The sequence below is a fragment of the Muscardinus avellanarius genome, assembly GCF_963383645.1.
Source record: "Muscardinus avellanarius genome assembly, chromosome: 14".
Classification (NCBI taxonomy): Eukaryota; Metazoa; Chordata; class Mammalia; order Rodentia; family Gliridae; genus Muscardinus; species Muscardinus avellanarius.
The window spans coordinates 74,956,629-74,975,639 of NC_137800.1; the positions used below are offsets into that span (position 1 = coordinate 74,956,629).

At 38.7% G+C, this 19,011-nt stretch overlaps 1 protein-coding gene across 2 annotated transcripts in view; it reads right to left on the minus strand.

Annotated features, from left to right (window-relative positions):
• Window positions 1-19,011, minus strand: part of NUP153 (nucleoporin 153) — a gene marked incomplete at both ends in the record, with an annotated part of 67,537 nt that overhangs the window by 41,346 nt on the left and 7,180 nt on the right. For both annotated transcript variants that reach the window (XM_080710721.1, XM_080710720.1), the window contains 7 exons: window positions 597-650; window positions 735-776; window positions 886-1,002; window positions 6,033-6,161; window positions 6,241-6,380; window positions 6,792-7,040; window positions 9,473-9,698. In XM_080710721.1, coding sequence (XP_080566847.1) covers window positions 597-650; window positions 735-776; window positions 886-1,002; window positions 6,033-6,161; window positions 6,241-6,380; window positions 6,792-7,040; window positions 9,473-9,698 — 957 coding nt within the window. The remainder of the gene's footprint in view (window positions 1-596; window positions 651-734; window positions 777-885; window positions 1,003-6,032; window positions 6,162-6,240; window positions 6,381-6,791; window positions 7,041-9,472; window positions 9,699-19,011) is intronic.

The following is a 19,011-nucleotide window of genomic DNA, read 5'->3' on the forward strand; positions in this document are numbered from 1 at the left end:
TGAAAACCCTTCTACCTCCGGGGTACACTCCCAGACCTATTTTATATTTTTATTTGGAAATAGGGTCTCTTAAGCCAGTGAGGCTGGCTTCAAACCTGCGCAGTCCTCCTGTCTCCACCTCCCAAGCGTGGGGATTACACCGTGCCCCTCAAAGTGTTACTTTTTTAAAAAAAAATTTCATATAAGCCGGGCGTGGTGGCGCACGCTTGTAATCCCTGCGTTGGGAGGCGGAGATAGGAAGATCGCACAGGTTCGAAGCCAGCCTCAGCTACTGAGTGAAGCTCTCAGCAATTTAGTGAGACCGTTTCCAAATAAAATATAAAATAGGTCTGGGAGTATAGCCCGGAGGTAGAAAAGCCCCTGGGTTCTATCCCCAGTAACACCAAAAAAAAAAAAAAAACTCTCCAATGGCTATTAAATTCAATTTGTATACGTGTTAACTTCTTTTTTTGCTTTTATTGGTGCATTATAGCCTCACATCATAATGAAAATCATGTTGACAATGACATACATGTACACAGTAAATGAAATACGCCTTTTACTTTGTTAACTTTTAAATATGATAAAATTGCTAACACTTTAAAAAACTGTCTTACCTTTTCTCTTTTGGCCTGAAAATCTGCGATATCTAAACCACTCCTATCAAGAGGCTGGAAAAAACAAAACACTATCAGAATAGCCAGGAAACTCTAAAAATTAGTCTCAGCATGTAAAAGCTTTAGAAGTCAACTTACAGAATTCAGAGAAGAAACAACAGATGGAATTCTTTTCGCATCCTGTTAATATTACAACAAATTTTTATTTTTGTGTAATAATAAAATTACAATTTTTTACTAAATTCATATTTTATTACACTCATATTTAATTATGATTTTTAACACTCACCGCTAGAGGACTTGACATCTTCTCTAAAGACTGCAATATTCGCCGAGCTGTTGAACTGGTCACACCATAAGATTGTGCATTAAGTTGCTTGGCTTTCATCTGTCTTCTGACTGGTGCCTGTAAAGAATATTATGCATTATTTGCTGCAACATAAGATGTAAAGCATGTATTTCATGCAATGAAAATTTCTACAAAATAGACTGGATATCCAAGCAAAGCATAAGTATTTTAACAGCAACTTATCTCTAAGTTATTAAAATTTTTTTCTTCTTTATGCTTTTACTGAAAATCCAATTCTCGCCGGGCGTGGTGGCGCACACTTGTAATCCCCGCCCTTGGAAGGCGAGACAGGAGGATCACACAGGTTCGAAGCCAGCCATGCTGACTTAAGAGACCCTGTTTCCAAATTTAAAAAAAAGAAAAAAGAAAATCCAATTCTCTACCAGAGAGAGTATTTATATAATCACAAGCAATAAAATAGCACACTCTGGACCAAAAACCTCTTTGTTTTGTTACATAGTGGGAACGGGGCAATTGGCAAAAAGTTTCTGCAACACTTTGATCGTGTGTGTGTGTGTGTGTGTGTGTGTGTGTGTGTGTGTGTATTACTGGGGATGAAACCCAGGGGGGCATTCTACTCCAAGCTAAGACCTAGCCCTATTTTTTATTCTTTATTTTGAAACAGGGTCTCACTGAGTTGCAAAGAGTCTGACTACCTACAAAACATGATCCTCCTGTCTCAGCCACCCATATGCTGGGATTACAAGTGTGCACCACCACACCTGGCTTGATCCACTTAATATTTAAACCAAAATTAACGCCAGGCGCAGTGATGCACACTTTTAATCCCAGTACTTGGGAGGTTGAGACAGGAGGATCGCAGGTTCGCTGCCAACCTCAGCAGCTTAGAGAGGCTCTCAGCAACTTAGTGAGACCTTGTTTCCAAATAAAATACAAAATAGGTCTGGAGGTATAGTATGGAAATAGAAGGTCCCTGGGTTCCATCCCCAGTACGACAAAAATAAATAAGCAAACAAACCAAAATTAACAAGAAATAAATTAAAACGGCTGTTATTGTGTCAATATATAATGAAAAAATCCAAGATAAACAAAAAGAAAAAACTATAGATTCTACTGCAATGGCAATTCAACATCTTAATACTAATAACTTCTTAAAACTTAATATGACAAAAAAACAATTTTACAGGCTGTTTTTTTTCTTTTTTTTCTTTGGTGGTACTGGGGGTGGAACCCTTCTACCTCCGGGCTACACTCCCAGAACTATCTTATATTTTATTTGGAAACAGGGTCTCTTAAGCCAGCGAGGCTGGCTTCGAACTGGTACGGCCCTCCTTTCTCTGTCTCCTAAATGCAGGAATTACAAGCGTGCGCCACCACGCCTGGCCCTGGGTATAATCTTCAGTACAAAAAAAAAAAAAAAAAAAAGAAGCTGGGCCTGGTGGCACATGCTTGCAATCCCTGCGCTTGAGAGGCTGAGAAAGAAGGATCACACAATTTTGAAGACAGACTTGCTGGCTTAGGAGACCCTGTATCCAAATAAAATGTAAAAAAAAAAAAAAGAAAAGAAAAAAGTCTGGGAGTGTAGCCCAGAGGTAGAAGGGTTCCATTCCCAGTACCACAAAAAAAAAAAAAAAAAAAGATTTTACCCAGGGACTCCCTACCTCTGCATATTAGCCCCCGCCCTATTTGGGGGGGGGGGTCATACTGGGAATGGAACCCAAGGGCATTCTACCTCTGAGCTACAATCCCACCCTAATTCTTTTTTTGGGGGGGAGTTGTTAGGGCTGGAACCCAGGCGCCTTGTACCTCTGGGTTACACTCCCAGACCTATTTCATATTTTATTTGGAAACAGGGTCTCACTAAGTTACTAAGAGCCTCATTAAGTAGCTGAGACTGGCTTCGAACCTGAATGATCCTCTTGTCTCAGCTTCTCGGGTACTGGGATTACAGGAGTGCGACACCATCACTGGTGTGCTTTTATTTTGAAACAGTCTCAAACTTAAGTTGCTGCAGCTGGCCTCAAACCCATGATCCTCCTGTCTCAATCTCCCAAGTACTGGTATTACAAGTGTATATCACTGTGCCTGACCTCCCAAGCTCTTTTTTAATAAGAGATTTAACTTTCTTAAAGTTAGAATTTAAAAAGACTCGGCAAATGCCCTTTTATACAGAGACAATGTTTACAAATTCCAATAGAAATACTTCCTTCACTCAAGAATGCATTAGAACATTCCAACAGCCACGTGAGCACCACAAAACCATGTAATTTGGCAATCATTACTAAAAGAAAAATATTATTACAATCAAAATATAACCCAATTCTTATGAACAACTTATAATATACAAAACAATGTACCATAACTTTTTTTTTTTTTTTTTTTTGGGTGGTTCTGGGGTTACTGGAAGCCCTTCTACCTCCAGGCTACACTCCCAGACCTATTTTTTATATTTTTATTTGGAAACAGGGTCTCTTAAGCCAGCACAGCTGGCTTCGAACCTGCGCGATCCTCCTGTCTCCGCCTCCCAAGCGCAGGGATTACAAGCGTGCGCCACCACGCCCGGTGTACCATAACTTTTTGACATCAAATATTTATTATATTTTTAAAGTAGAAAAATAAGAATTTTTCAGAGTAGCTACAATACTCTACACTAATTTTTATAAAAACTTGATGCCCATTAAGGCTTGCTGTTGAGAAGAGACTTTAGAAAACATGAGGAAACAGAATATCCACCAAGAAAATAAAGTTTATCCTTTCGCTAGAGTCTACTGACTTCTAAGAGCCTTGGTTCACGAATAATCAATAAAATGAAACTGAATTGAAATATGTCTCCTAGACCTAATATTCTAGTAATGATGTAGCAAGTAGATTGCATCCCAAATGTCAATTACAGGGCTGCGAGTGTAGCACAACGGTAAGGTACTTGCCTAGCAAGTGCAAAGGCAGGTTTGGTCTCCAGCAACACAAACATCAACAACAAAACACCTGTTATCGAATATTGGATTCTAAGGATATGTCAGCACTTAAAACCATAGGATTTGAGCTGGACATGGTGGCGCACGCTTGTAATCCCAGCACTTGGGAAGCTGAGACAGGAGGATCGCACAGGTTCAAAACCAGCCTCAGTTACTTAGTGAGGCTCTCAGCTACTTAATGAGACTCTGTATTCAAATAAAGTATAAAATAGGTCTGGGAGTATAGCACAGAAATAGAAAATTCCCTGGGTTCCAATTTCATTGCCAGGAAAAAAAAAAAAAACAGAATCAACACTATTCTATGAAATATATGCTTGTATCATCATTTTAGCTCCTAACATGGTGAAGTGTAATATTTTAAAAGTAATACTATCCAGCTTAAGCTTTTTGTGTGTAATTCCAAAATCCAGTTAATACTTTCTCTTAAAAATACTGTCCCTCATTTACACTCAGAAATGCCTTGTAATTATTCTTAAGTAAAAAAGAATCTTCTAATCAGGAAAGTAAGTTACTACACTAAACAAAACCTTAAAATTTACTAAATTCAAGGCCAGGTATGGTTGCACACCCTTGTAATCCCAACATTTGGGAGGCTGACACAGGAAGATCGTGATTTGCAGACAGCCTCAGCTACTTAGTGAAGCCCTTTGCAACTCACTGAGACCCTGTTTCAAAATAAAGAATAAAAAATAGGGCTGGGGTGTAGCTCAAAGGTAGAATGCCCCTGGATTCTATCCTCAGTACCAGGGGATGGGGGGGGGGGGAGATTTACTAATTTTGAAGTTATTCCTGTTTGTCATGAACTGTCATCTTAGTAAGATTTCTCTCCAAAAGCCTACATATATTAAGTGTCCTCTTCCATCTTTAAAATCTCAAAATCTATAACATAAAATAAAAAGTAGTATAAAACATACAAATAAACCAGAATTTGTACAGTCCTCAAGAATGGTTTAGAACAAAAGTACAGAATGATGCAACTTGCCTTTAATTGATGTTTCTTATAAAGTTATTTATTTCTAATTCCTTGCTAACAAATATACCCACAAAGCTGGGCGTGGCGGCGCACGCTTATAATCCCCGCACTTGGGAGGCGGAGACAGGAGGGTAGCGCAGGTTAGAAGCCAGCCTCTCTGGCTTAAGAGACCCTGTTTCCAAATAAAAATATAAAACATAGGTGTCTGGGAGTGTAGCCTGGAGGTAGAAGGGTTTCCAGGAACCCCAGTACCACCAAAAAAAAAAAAAAAAGAAACAAAACCAAACAAAAAAACAAATATACCCACGAACACAAGTGACTCTGTACTCCAGCCTTGTATCCTACCTTACTAAATTCACTTATTCTGGAAGCATTTTTTATAGTTCTTTGAGTAAGTAGATTAGCATAATGTCCTTGGACTAGAAATGATTTCATTCTTCCTTTTCCAATCTGTACACCTTACATACAAAAATATAAATTGATCTCAAACACAGTATGATAAATGGAATAAGAATTCAAAAGGATATACTTATGATTAAATTTATGTGCTTCTGGAAAAGCTCAAGCTACTACAAGGAAAGAAATACATCAGTGGTCATACCAAAGGGTGGTAGTGCAAGGAGGGGTTGACTGTAGAAATGCAGAATGTAATCAATCTTTTAAGGTGATGGAAATGTTTGTTCATCATTTTAATGGTTACACAATTTTGTGTGTTTAATTAAAATTCAAATACTCTAATGAGGGTAAATTTTACTAAGTATAATTTATTTCTCACTTTAAAAACTAATCATACTTCCTAAAACACATGCAAATCTAATACACAAAATGTTCATTTAGATATAAAATGTTGATATGCGCTTTTTTTTGAGGTACTAGGGATGGAACCCAGGGGCTCTGAGCTACATCCCCAGCCCTATTTTTTATTCTTTATTTTTGAAACAGGGTCTCACTGAGTTGCAAAGAGCCTAAGTAGCTGAGGCTCTCTGTGAACCGATATCCTCCAGTCTCAGCCTCCAGAATGGGATTATGAGCGTGTGCTACCACGCTTAGCTTCCTTTTTTTTTTTAATGTAATACCAAGGTCTATAATTTCCCCAAGTAAGAAGTCTATTTTTTTTAACTCTCATCACATATATCTAATCAGAGGGGATTATCAGCCACTTTTCTATTCAGACCAACCTGATATGGTGTATTCCGTAGCTTAGACTGTCTTACAGCAGCTGCTGCCCCACCATATGTTGTTTTTCCAGGATAAAAAGGAGAATCTCCAAACTGACTTGTTTTAAAATTTGAAGAATTCCCAAGTGACTGCACAGAAACACAATGCAAATTTTAAGTACAAATCCTCAAAATTAATGTGACTACATCCAATCCAGTTAGTACTCACCGGGGAAAGTGTACCAAAGGCAGACAAGTTGAATGCTGGTTTTTTTGAGCTGTTGGCAGTATGCTGTGAGAGTGAATGAGAACGTTCAGCCTCCGGGGACCACAGAGGTGGCAATGATGTGTTCTTGGAAACAGCTATATCTGAAACAAAAATATGTAATTTATAGCAATAGCACCAATGACAAGATCCTAAAGTTTTATAAAAAAAAATTAAAGTAAAAACTAAGAAAAAATTGTTCTTAGTTTTATAAGTATTCTAAAATTTAGTTTTATACGTATTATAAAATTTAATTTTACTCCAAATGAAAAAAATACCTAGCCAGTGTGGTGGTGCACACTTGTAATCCCAGCATTTGGGAGGCTGAGACAGGAGAATCACAGTTCAAGGACAGCCTCAACTATTTAGTGAAGCCCTATGCAACTCATTGTGAGACCCTGTTTCAAAATAACAAACAAAAAAAAAAAAAGACTGGGGGTCTAGCTCGGAGGTAGAATGCCCTGGGTTTCATTCCCAGTACCACACACAAAAAATAATAGTAATAATAGTAATACCTTTATCAGAAGCTCTTGAAGAAAAACCACTCGTGGTTGAGATGTTATCATCATCATGCTGAGAGGTAGAATCTTTAATTTCCTTTACAAGGGAAAATCCAGAACTGCCAATTGGGAATGCCGAGGATGTAGATGGCTGACAGTGTAATGCAGGGGATTCCAACATGGAGAAATTCAGATGGCTCCGATGAAGAGAAGGCCTTGTTAAAACATCTGGATAATTTGAAGCAGTACTAGTTGTTGAAGGTTCTTTAAAAAAGAGCAGTAATATTTTAAATAGTACAGAACTTAGAAAAAGCAGTACACCCCAGGTACGGTGGCACATGCCTGTAGCCTAGTTCTTGGAAGGCTGAGACAGAATGGCAGATTCCAGATCAACCTTAGCTTATGAGACCCTCAGCAACCTAGTGAGACTTAAGTTTCAAAACAAAAAGGGCTGGGGGAATCTAGCTCAGAGGTAGAGAGCCTCTGGTTCCAAGCTCCAGCAATAATGTTGAATTCTTTAAGCTGGTGTGGTGGCACACACCTGTAATCCCAGTAATTGGGAGGCTGAGACAGGAGGATTGCATGTTCTTGGCTCGGCCAGGCCAGTCCAGCCTCAGCTTCTTAGCGAGGCCCTCCGCAACTTAGTGAGATCCTATTTCAAAATAAAGAACAAAGGCCGGGCATGGTGGCGCACACTTGAAATCCCCGCGCTTGGGAGGCGGAGACAGGAGGATCGCACAGGTTTGAAGTCAGCCGCACTGGCTTAAGAGACCCTATTTCCAAAAATGAAAAAGTATAAAATAGGTCTGGGAGTGTAGCCCGGAGGTAGAAGGGCTTCCAGGAACCCCAGTACCACCAAGAAAATAAAAAATAAAAAATTTTAAAAAATAAAAATAAAGAATAAGAAATATTAATAATAGGGCTGAGGGTGTAGCTCAGAGGTCAATTGTCCCTGAGTCCAATCCCTAGTACCACAAAAGGTAAAAAAAAAAAAACCTAAATAAATAAAAAATGAAATAAGGCTAGGGGTGTAGCTCAGAGGTACAATGCCCGTAAGTTCCAAGTTATTTGGAATAGAATATCAAACATATTCAATATATCTAAATATATTCAATATACTAAATATATTGAATATATCTAAATTGGCTTTGTATACAATAATTCATAATAATTCCTTATCAAACATGACCAAGGTAAGAGAGATACTAGGTTGAGCTTAGAAATCTCCATGTATTGACATTTAAAACAAGTAACAAACATTTTTGTGTTCAACAAGATGCTGGGTCCAATCCTCAGGACCACATACAAAAAAAAAAGTCAAAAGAGTTGTAAAATTAAATATTATAAATACTTTTCTGAAATCAGAATTCATATACCCATAGGTTAAAATATTTATTAGAGTATAAACTGTAGTACATTCCATCACCAAGGGACTTTTTACTTATCCCATTATCTCATCCCTGCATCAGTGTATCCTACAAGATAAAAGTGACAGGACAATTTCTAATATTAGCAGACATTTACTAAATCTAGTACATGCAAAAGAAAAGAAGTCGAATGATATACTTCTGTTTGAAGGTATGCGATTAACAGCAATGCTAACTTTTATTATATACTGAGCTTCCTTACCCTGTTTAATATAAAGGTCACAGTCTGGATTAGTAGGACCAAGGTCAAAGTCTGGATTAGTAAAACCAAACAAGGCCATATTATCTACAGATGCACATCAGCCATAAATGCCCAGTGTCTAGAGATATCACTATATTCACCATAGTATCAATCAGGCAAAGTAGCCCATAACTTCAACTCACTGTGGACTGGTATCAGATATGCCACTGTGGGAGCATAAGAAGACAAAATTCTAGTTGCATCCATCAAAATTTAAAGGTAAGCTGGGCATGGTGGCGCACGCTTGTAATCCCAGCGCTTAGGAGGCTGAGACAGGAGGATCACACAAGTTCGAAGCCAGCCTCAGCTACTTACTGAGGCTCACAGCAACTTAGTGAGACCCTGTTTCCAAATAAAATACAAAATGGGTCTAGGAGCATAGCCCATAGGAAAAAAAGCCCCTAGGTTCCACCCCAAGTGCCACCAAAAAAAAAAAAAAAAAAAAAAAAAATTAAAGGTACATTATTTGAAGATTTTTCCATTGGCCTAGTCCACTAACCTGGCTAAAAAATCTCAGTACCCAATGGTACACCATCATTAAGAGTCAACACAAGAGGTACATGGGTAGAAAGTTGGATGCAATAGACTTGAAATGGGTCAAAAATTCCACTGTTACTGCATTGTGCTACTTCAAGAATATACAATAAAGAATAAAAAATAGGGAGGGGGGTATCACTCGGAGGTTGAATGCCCCTGGGTTCTATCCCCAGACCCACAAAAAATCATCCCCAACCAGGCATGGTAGCATCTGCCCGTCATCCCAGTACTTGGGAGGCTGAGCCAGAAGGACCAATGATAGGTTTGAGGCCAGTCTGAAAGCACAGCTCATATTGTTAACTGATATATAATCCTTTCTTAATGAACAAAAAGCTGACAAAAAGGCATCTGATTTGAACATGATCATCACCCTCCTAATATATGACTTATCTGCCAATCAATAAGACTTACCATAGACAGGTAATACAAAGACATTTAAAATTAGAGCATGAATACCTATCATTCACAACAAAATAGCCACACACACTTACCTTCTGTGTTACTGACTGCTGGCTCAGGGGTGATTCTCCCATCATTAATATTAGAGCTCTCCTCATCGACATATATCGTGTGGTCATCATCTCTATTTTCTGGCCAGTGTGGTACCTCGTTTGCATCTGTTGAGCAGCTATATGCGTCTTCATTCTTGTTGAAATATCTTTGTAGCCACCCTGGCACAATATTCTTAACAGATTCTGTAACCCTGCTAAGAATACCCTGTTAGGGAAAAAGCAGACAATTTTAAAAATTTATGAGTATGTACTTACTTTGAGGAAAAAAAAAAATTCCAAGCAAAACACAAGTGTTTTCAATTAAGTTTACTAAGATTCAGACACTAGAGTCATTGATGAAACTGTAATTAGTTTTGTGGTAATGGGAATGAAACCCAGAGGCATTCTACCTCCAAGCTATACCCCCAGCCCTATTTTTTTTTAAGTCTTTTTATGTTTAAAACAGTCTCACTGAATTGCAAAGGGCCTCACTAGGTAGCTGAGGCTGTCCTCAAACAACGATCCTCCCAGTACTTGGAAGACACATAATATGTTACTTTTCTTGTTGCTTTTTTTTTTTTTTTCCAGTACTGGGGATTGAACTCAGGGCCATTCTACCTCCAGCTATACCCCCTAACCCTAGTTTTTATTTTTTTTTTTTGAAACAGGGTCTCACTAAGTTGCAGAGGGCCTCACTAAGTAGCCGAGACTGGCTGTGAAACTGCAATCCTCCTGTCTTGGCCTCCCAAGTACAGAGATTACAAGCATGTGCCACCATGCCTGGCTAGCAATTACATTAAGCATTCTTTAAGACAAAAACAAAAACTTTAACAAGTCCAAATATAAGGGGTTTTTTTGTTTTTATTTATTTATTTTTTTTTTTTTTGTGGTGCTGGGGATAGAACCCCCAAGGGGCTTTTCTACCTCCAAGCTATATTCCCAGATTTTTTTTTTTTTTTTTTTTTTTTTTTGGTGGTACTGGGGTTCCTGGAAGCCCTTCTACCTCCGGGCTACACTCCCAGACCTATTTTTACATTTTATTTGGAAACAGGGTCTCCTAAGCCAGAGCGCGCAGCTGGCTTCGAACCTGTGCGATCCTCCTGTTTCTGCCTCCCAAGCGCGGGGATTACAAGTGTGCGTCACCCCCCAGCTTCCCAGATCCATTTTATACATTATTTGAAAATAGGGTCTCACTAAGTTGCTGAGAGCCTCACTAAATAGCTGAGGCTGGCTTCAAACCCGTGTGTTTCTCCTGTGTCAGCCTCCCAAATGCTCGAATTACAAGCGTGCACCACCACGCCCTGCTTTCTAAGGTCTTTTATGATGATGATAAAATTTTTATATTAAATGCTGACTGAAAAAAATCAGTAATTACTAACATTTTTTGTTTTGTAACAGGGTCTTGCTAAGTTGCTGAGGGTGACCTGGAACCTGAGGTACTCCAGTCTCAGCCTCTAAAGTACCAAGATTAAAGGCATTTGCTACCATGCCTAGCCTAATTATGATTAACTTTTTTTTTTTTTTTTTTTTTTTTGGTGGTACTGGGGTTCCTGGAAGCCCTTCTACCTCCGGGCTACACTCCCAGACCTATTTTATTTTTTGGAAACAGGGTCTCTGAAAGCCAGCGCGGCTGGCTTCGAACCTGCACGATTCTCCTGTCTCTGCCTCCCAGACACAGGGATTACAAGCGTGCGCCACCACACCCGGCTATGATTAACTTTTAAAGGAAAAAATATCATTGGCATAATTATCAGTATTGTTTAGATTTACTGTTGCTTCAGTATGAGTCAAGTACTGTTCTCATCAATTTATAAATTTATTTTTCAGTATATTTGTCCTCTCAATACCTTTATGAAGTTGGAGCTAATATTTCCATTTTATGGATGAAGAAAGACAATAAAGTAATTTGCCCAAGGATAAACACAACTGCTACAGTATATCTCAGACAGGATAAAAAACATAGGCCCTGGGGCTGCTAGAATCTAATGTGGGACACCTATTATCTGACTTTAGATTAAAAAAAACACCACCTCCTACTACTTACAGAAATTATAGTTAAAACCAAATGAAATAATGTGAAAATACTTTTCAATTCAAAAGAACAGAAACATACTGGTAATTTTATTGCTAACAAGGAAAAAAGGTAACAGAAACAAACTGGTAAAGTAACCAATTTTAGGCAAAAAGTGCCTTCATAAAGCAGCACTGATTTCAGAGAGAGAGAATCACAGGAGGAAAAGGCCTCAGCAAATAAAAAAAACTAATAATAAAGTTGTGGCAGAATATACAAATCTACTTTGAAAGCAAACTCAAGACAGAGGTTTTAAAACTCCTGTCAATGGAAGACATGGAAGATATCTGGTAAAGACATTTGATAGCAATTTCCTATTTATTTGAAAATGTACAAGACTGAGCATTATGTAATTAATTTTATATGTTCTCTAAGTAAGCTTTCAATAGATTATAAATTAGGCTTTCATAAAACACACAAAACCAAGAGTTCTAGCATACTCACTTCTGAACAACATGAATTCACTTGTCTCCCTTTTCTATACCTATGATATATAATATTCATTACTTTAGAAAAAAGATTGTATATCTACTACATCTAAATTTAATATTTATAACACCCGGTAGTGGCACACAACTTGTAATCCCAGCATTTAGGAGGTTGAGACAGGAGAATCCTGGTTCAAGGACAGCCTCAGCTACTTAAGAGTTAGGCCCTTTGGAACTGTTTCAAAATAAAGAATAAAAAACGGCTGGAGGGTGTAGCTTGGAGGTAGAATGCTCCTGGGTTCCAACCCCAGTACAATAAACTAATTTAATGTTTATATAAATACATATGCAATCCAGTTTACCCCTTCCAATCTCAGATGACCTGAAAGTGCTTACCAGAAAAAACACAGTTTCAGACTGTATGATATTAGTTTACAGGTTATCTAAAGCACTACAGCGCGAACTCTGGGTGGAAATGTCTTTCATGGACTTTGAAGATGTGCAGCCAAGAGCTTGACATGGTGGTGTACACCTATGATCCCAGTACTTAGGAGGCTGAGACAGAGGGATCACATGTTCAGGGACGGCCAGAGCAAATAGTGAACCACTCATCAATATAGGAAAACCCTGCTTCAAAATAAAAATAAAAAGCCGGGTATGGTGGTGCACCCTTGTAATCCTAGTACTTGGGAGGCTGAGACAGAAGGATCCAGGTTCACAGCCAGCCTCAGCAACTTGTGAGGCCCTCTGTAACTTAGTGAGACCCTGTTTCAAAACAAAGGATAAAAATAGGTCTGGAGGTATAGCTTGGGGATTCAATCCATGGTAGCACATACATACACACATATATACAATAGGGCTAGAGGTATAGCTCAGAGATAGAAAGCTCAGGGGTCCAATCCCCAGTACGTCCTACAAAAATAAATGAATAAAGTATTTAGCCATAAACCAGGGATGGTGGTGCAAGCTTGTAATCCCAGCATTTGGGAGGGTGAGATTGGAGGATCATGGTTTACAGACAGCCTCAGCTACTTAGCAAGGCCCTTTGCAACTCAGTAAGACCCTGTTTCAAAAATAAAAAGAGTATGTGGGCGTGGTGGCGCACGCTTGTCATCCCACTACTTGGGAGGCTGAGACAGGAGGATCATGCAGGTTTGAAGCCAGCCCTGGCTACTTAGTGAGGCTCTCAGCAACTTAGTGAGACCCTGTTTCCAAAACAAAATATAAAATAGGTCTGGAAATATAGTTCAGAGGTAGAGGGCCCCTGGGTTCCACCCCCAGTACCACCAAAAAGTAAAATAAATAAATAAATAAAGTAAAAATTTAAAAATAGGGCTGGGGGTATAGCTTGGAGGTAGAATGCCCCTGGGTTCAATCTCCAGTACTGCCAAAAAAAGTTTAGCCATAAAAGTAGCAAAGATCCTTATGCAGCCAGGTGTGGAGGCTGAGAGAGGAGAATTGGGTTAGTGGACAGCCCTCAGCTGTGAGGCCCTTTGCAACTCAGTGAGACTGTTTCAAAATAAGGAATAAAAAAATAGGACAGGGGGTATAGCTTGGAGGTAGAATGCCCCTGCATTCCATCCCCAGTACCACAAAAAAAAAAAAATTTTGTGACCCTATCCAATCTAAAGTAAATATAGAACTGAAAACTGACACCATTATTTGGCCAAAAGTCGTATATGGAGTGGTTGCATTAGATATCCTAGAGAGCAATCAGAAAACAAAAGTGCATGAATGTGTTTAATCACATATACCTTTATAAGTTAAAACACCTAAGTCTTAGTCCTAAATCATTAAGAAAAAAGTTAACTTGAACGGGGTGTGGTGACACTCTCTTGTAATCCCAGTACTTGGGAGGCTGAGACAGAAGATTACGCAGGTTCGAAGCCAGCCTCAGCTACTTAATGAGGATCTCAGCCACTTAGTGAGACCCTGTTTCCAAATAAAAACATAAAAATATGTCTGGGAGTGTAGCCCAGAGGTAGAAGGCCTCTGAGTTTCATCCTCAGTACCAAAAAAAAGTTAACTTAAGCTTAACATACTCTAATATTAGCCATGCACAGTGGCATACACCTATAAACCCAGTACCTGGGAAGCTAAAACAGGAAGATCATTTGAGTCCAATGTGAACATAACAAAGCCCTGTTTCAAAATAAAAAATAAAAAGAGCTGGGGTCTAGAGTGCCCTGGATTCAATCTCTAGTACCATACAAAAGAAGAAATATTCTAAGACAGTGGTTCTCAAAGTGTGGTCCCTTTTGCTACCACAACAGTTACCTCAGTTCCTATACCATCCTATGGGATAATCAATTCCTAAGGCAGAAGCCCATCTCTTTCATCAAGCCTGCCAAGTAATTCTGATGTATGCTAAAGTGAAGGACCAACGCTACAGTTAGAGATTAAAAAAAAAAAAAACAGATAGATTTCAGGAAACTAAGATATATTTTAAGGGGAAAGTCCCTCTATAATTCATAAATAAATCAGGAATACCTAACCTTCAATTGGCTAGAAAACATATACATGTGCTCTATCTAGAGCATTCATCAGACAATAATGGGAATATTCTAAAGTGAATCAGAACAACAAATCTTACAATAACCTTTTTTTTTTTTTTTTGCAGGTTTGGGGATGGAACCCAGGGGCATGTGACCTCCGAGCTACACCCCCTGCCCTATTTTTTATTCTTTTATTTTGAAACAGAGTCTCACTAATTTGCAGAGGGCCTAAGTAGCGGAACCGCAATCCTCCAGTCTCAGCCTCCCGTGCTGGGATTACAAGCGTGCGCCACCACATCCGGCTTACAGTAATCATTTTTAACTATGCTGAACACAAAGCTGTCTGTCCTTCATTCATTCAATCAATTTTTTTTTTTTTTTTTGCAGTACTGGGAATGGAACCCAGGGGCATTCTACCTCCGAGGTACACCTCCAGCCCTATTTTTTATTCTTTATTTTAAAACAGGGTCTCAGTGAGTTGTAAAGAGTCTCATGAAGTAGCTGAGGCTGTCTACAAACTGTAATCTTCTGGTCTCAGCCTCCCAAATGCTGTGATTACAAGTTACAAGTGTGCGCCATTACAGCTGGCTGCAATCAATACCTACTGACTGCATACTATGTATCAGGCACTTAAACACTGGGAATAAAGCAAGGAGTAAGTTTCTGCTCTCTTGGTGTTTATAAATTAGAAGAAAACAAACAAGTAAAATAAGTAACAGAGAGATATATAATAAGGTGATTCAGTGCAATGAACAAAAAAAAGCAGGAAGATAAAAAAAGAAACAAGTACCCATTACAGAAACACAAAAAGCACCTCAATAAGTAAGAAATGGACCCTGCAAATTTCTACTGAAGAGCCAGGCAGGGTGGCACACACTTGTAATCCCAGGACTTGGGAGGCAGAGACATATGGAAGTCAACCTGGGCAACTTAGTGATATCCTGTTCCAAATAAGAAATAAAAAGTAAGCAGGGAGTGGTGGCGCACTCGTGTAATCCCTGTTGCTTGGGAGGCGGAGACAGGAGGATTGCGCAGGTTCGAAGCCAGCCTCGCTGGCTTAAGAGACCCTGTTTCCAAATTAAAAATATAAAAATAGGCCTGGGAGTGTAGCCTAGAGGTAGAAGGGTTTCCAGGAATCCTAGTACCAGCAAAAACAAAAAAAAAGGGGGCTGGGAGTATAACAAAAAAAAAAAAAAAAAAACTACTAGAAGACTATTACAAATGGAACAAAATGTACAAAACCCCAAACACAGGAGTGTCCTTTGAAAAGACTATCCACGCTTATGGTAATGTTAACAAGCACAAAAATCTAGTGAATCTTAAAATAACTTTAAATTCTTTAAAATTGCCCTTGAACTGTACACTCTCACATGTTTAAGAATTTGCCTCATCTTTGGCTCTAAACTTTATACATCTAGTTAATTATTATAAATGGATTGAGCCGGGCGTGGTAGTGCACGCTTGTAATCCCCGCACTTGGGAGGCAGAGACAGGAGGATCGCACGGGTTCGAAGCCAGCCTCAGCTACTTAATGAGGCTCTCGGCAACTTAGTGAGACCCTGTTTCCAAATAAAATATAAAATGGGTCTGGGAGTATAGCCCGGAGGTAGAAAGCCTCTGGGCTCCACCCCCCAGTACCACCAAAATAAATAAATAAATAAATAATAAAATAAAACAAATGGATTGAAACAGCCATTATTAAATGTAGTCCTCAAACCAAACTAAATTAGAAAAGCAAACTTTTTTCAACAAGCTCTTGGAGTGATTTCTATGCAAATTAAAATATGAGAACCTCTACTAAAGTTTAGTAAAATTTAGTAACCAGTTATTCCAAATAAGGCCTTGATTTAAAAAAAAAAAACCTTAGAAGCTTAACTATAGTAAAAGGTAAAATTTTACCTAAAAGACCATTCTATTTTTATAATTATCTCATCTATAAAATGCATCATCATTACACCTATTTTTATAAGCATCTAATTTATAACATCAAATCTGAAAAATCAGAACATAAAGGCCTACCTTCTAATCTCTTTTACCTCCACTGTTAAAAGACTTGCATAGACTATGTATTTGCTTGTAGCAAATAACCAGCTAGAAGGCATTAGAATTATTTCAAAACTCTAGGGGGCAGGAGGAGAAGGAACAACTCAATTATACACAAAAAAAGAAGGAACCCTGTCTATCAAATAGATCTGGACAAGTATCTCCCTATCTGGCAATTTTCAAATAGTTTTGAGGCATCAAACATATACATACTTCAGCCACTATTGAAAAACGGTGAGTGAAAATAGCTGGAAAGGGGGAAGAATGGTTAACTTAATCCTTGTGAATTAAGTTTCCTCTGACCTTATAGCAAAAAAAGGGCCAATATAACCCCTCTATCTTTTCAGTTCTTGGGAAGGGTTTTTCAGGCCTTCACAGGAATGGGGTAAATCAGCTTAAAAAGGAATGCTTTGCAATTAAAAAAAAATGCAGGGTGTGGTGGTACAGGGTTGGTAGGTAATCCCACCATTCATCCCAGCATTCCGGAAGCTGAGATTGGAGGATCCTGGTTCAAAGACAGCCTCACTACTTAGACCCTATGCACCTCAGTTTCAAAATAAATAATAAAAAACAAGACTGGGGTGTAGCTCGGAGATAGAATGTCCCTGGGTTCCATCCACAGTACCCCGTAAAAAAAAAGAAAGAAAGAAGAAAGCAGGCCTATGTATGGTAGTACATGCCTATAATCCCAGCTACTCAGGAGGCTGAGGCAAAAGAATAGTAAATTCGTGGCCAGTCTGGACAACTCATCAAGACCCTGTCTCAAAATAAAAATAGGCTGGGGATAAAACTCAGGTAGATGGCTCCTGGGTTCCATTTTCAGTATGGGGCTGTAGAACAAAGGATCTATATAACAAAACAAAATACAGGAGAGAAAGACTCTGAGAAAAGGCCCAGGAAGGTGTGAATCCTCAAGTCCTACTTTACCAGGTCAATCTCCTTCCTACTATCACAGCCTTCAGCAATAAGCATTTTTTGGCCATTATAACTTGATGGAAGTTTTCATATAGCAAACCTTCTCCAACTCTCTAAGCCTGGGAGGATAACTTTTTGTGTGTGTGGTACTGGGGACTAAACCCAGGGGCACTCTACTTCTGAGCTACATCCCCAGCCCTATTTTATTTTGAAACAGGGTCTCACTAAGTTGCAAAGGGGGTCTCCTAAGTAGCTGAGTCTGGCCACAAACCTGTAATCCTACTGTCTCAGCCTCCCAATAACTGAGGTTACAAGTGTGTACCACCACATCAAGCAACAATCACTTTTTATATGAATATTAACAATGCCCTATGCCTCCTACATGACGACAGTTTATCACACAGGATGGTAGTTACAAATCTCCATGACTTCCCCTAGTTCTGTGAGAGCTGCATCACGTCTCACAAAGCGCAGATAAGTTGGTGCAGGGGTTTAATTTACCTACAGCATACTGCTTAAATGGCATCTTACTGTCACATATGAATATTCCAGGGTAAGTTGTTAAAAACATCAATAATTCAAAGACTTAAACACAAGTAATATATTTACTTGGTACAATAGTCTCACCTTCAGTAATTATCATTTCTGTTTCTCTACTAATATCCCTTCCCCACAAAAATCAACTTCTGAAGTTATCCAATAGCAAAGAAGAACTGAACCATTCTCTGTAATGATAAAGGCAAAGCTAACTAAATTAGAAGCAGAAAGGTAGCCAAAAAGCAAAACGAATGAAATATGTAGAAAACAAAAAATAGCATTCAAGACTTAGAAATATTTCCTGTGACAATGAAGCAAAGCCTACACTAATCAGAAATAATGAAATCAAATTCAAGGATTAAAGAAGCAAATCTTTAAAGTCAGACTGATTAAATTCACTGGGTTTTCTCTACCCAAGAACTAAGGGTTCTTCATACAGCAAAACACATTTTTTTTTAAAAAAAAAGCATCAAGCACCTAGAATAGTTAATATCCAGTGTGGCGCCAGATGTTAATTCAATTCAATATTACAGATATATAGCAAACATTCAATGTGTCAAAGCACTGTGAATTTGTTAGCTTTTCAAATTACATTTAGCCAGAGTTCAAGTACTAATGAAAAGACTTGAGGCAGAGGCTAGGAAAAAGGCTATCCTACACAACACTCGGAATTCATCAACAAACAAAAAACAACTCTTGGGTGTATTCATTTCGAGTCACCCCTCCATGCCAGTCTGGTATGGAGCTGTATTTCTATTTTCTATATTTCTACCTTTCTAATAAACTTCTTTAAATCTTAAAAAAAAAAAATAAATCTTCACCGGGCGTGGTGGCACACGCTTGTAATCCCCGCACTTGGGAGGGAGAGACAGGAGAATCGCGCAGGTTCGAAGCCAGCCGCGCGCTGGCTTAGGAGACCCTGTTTCCAAATAAAAATGTAAAAATAGGTCTGGGAGTGTAGCCCGGAGGTAGAAGGGCTTCCAGGAACCCCAGTACCACCAAAATATAAATAAATAAATAAATAAATAAATAAATCTTAAAAAATAAATA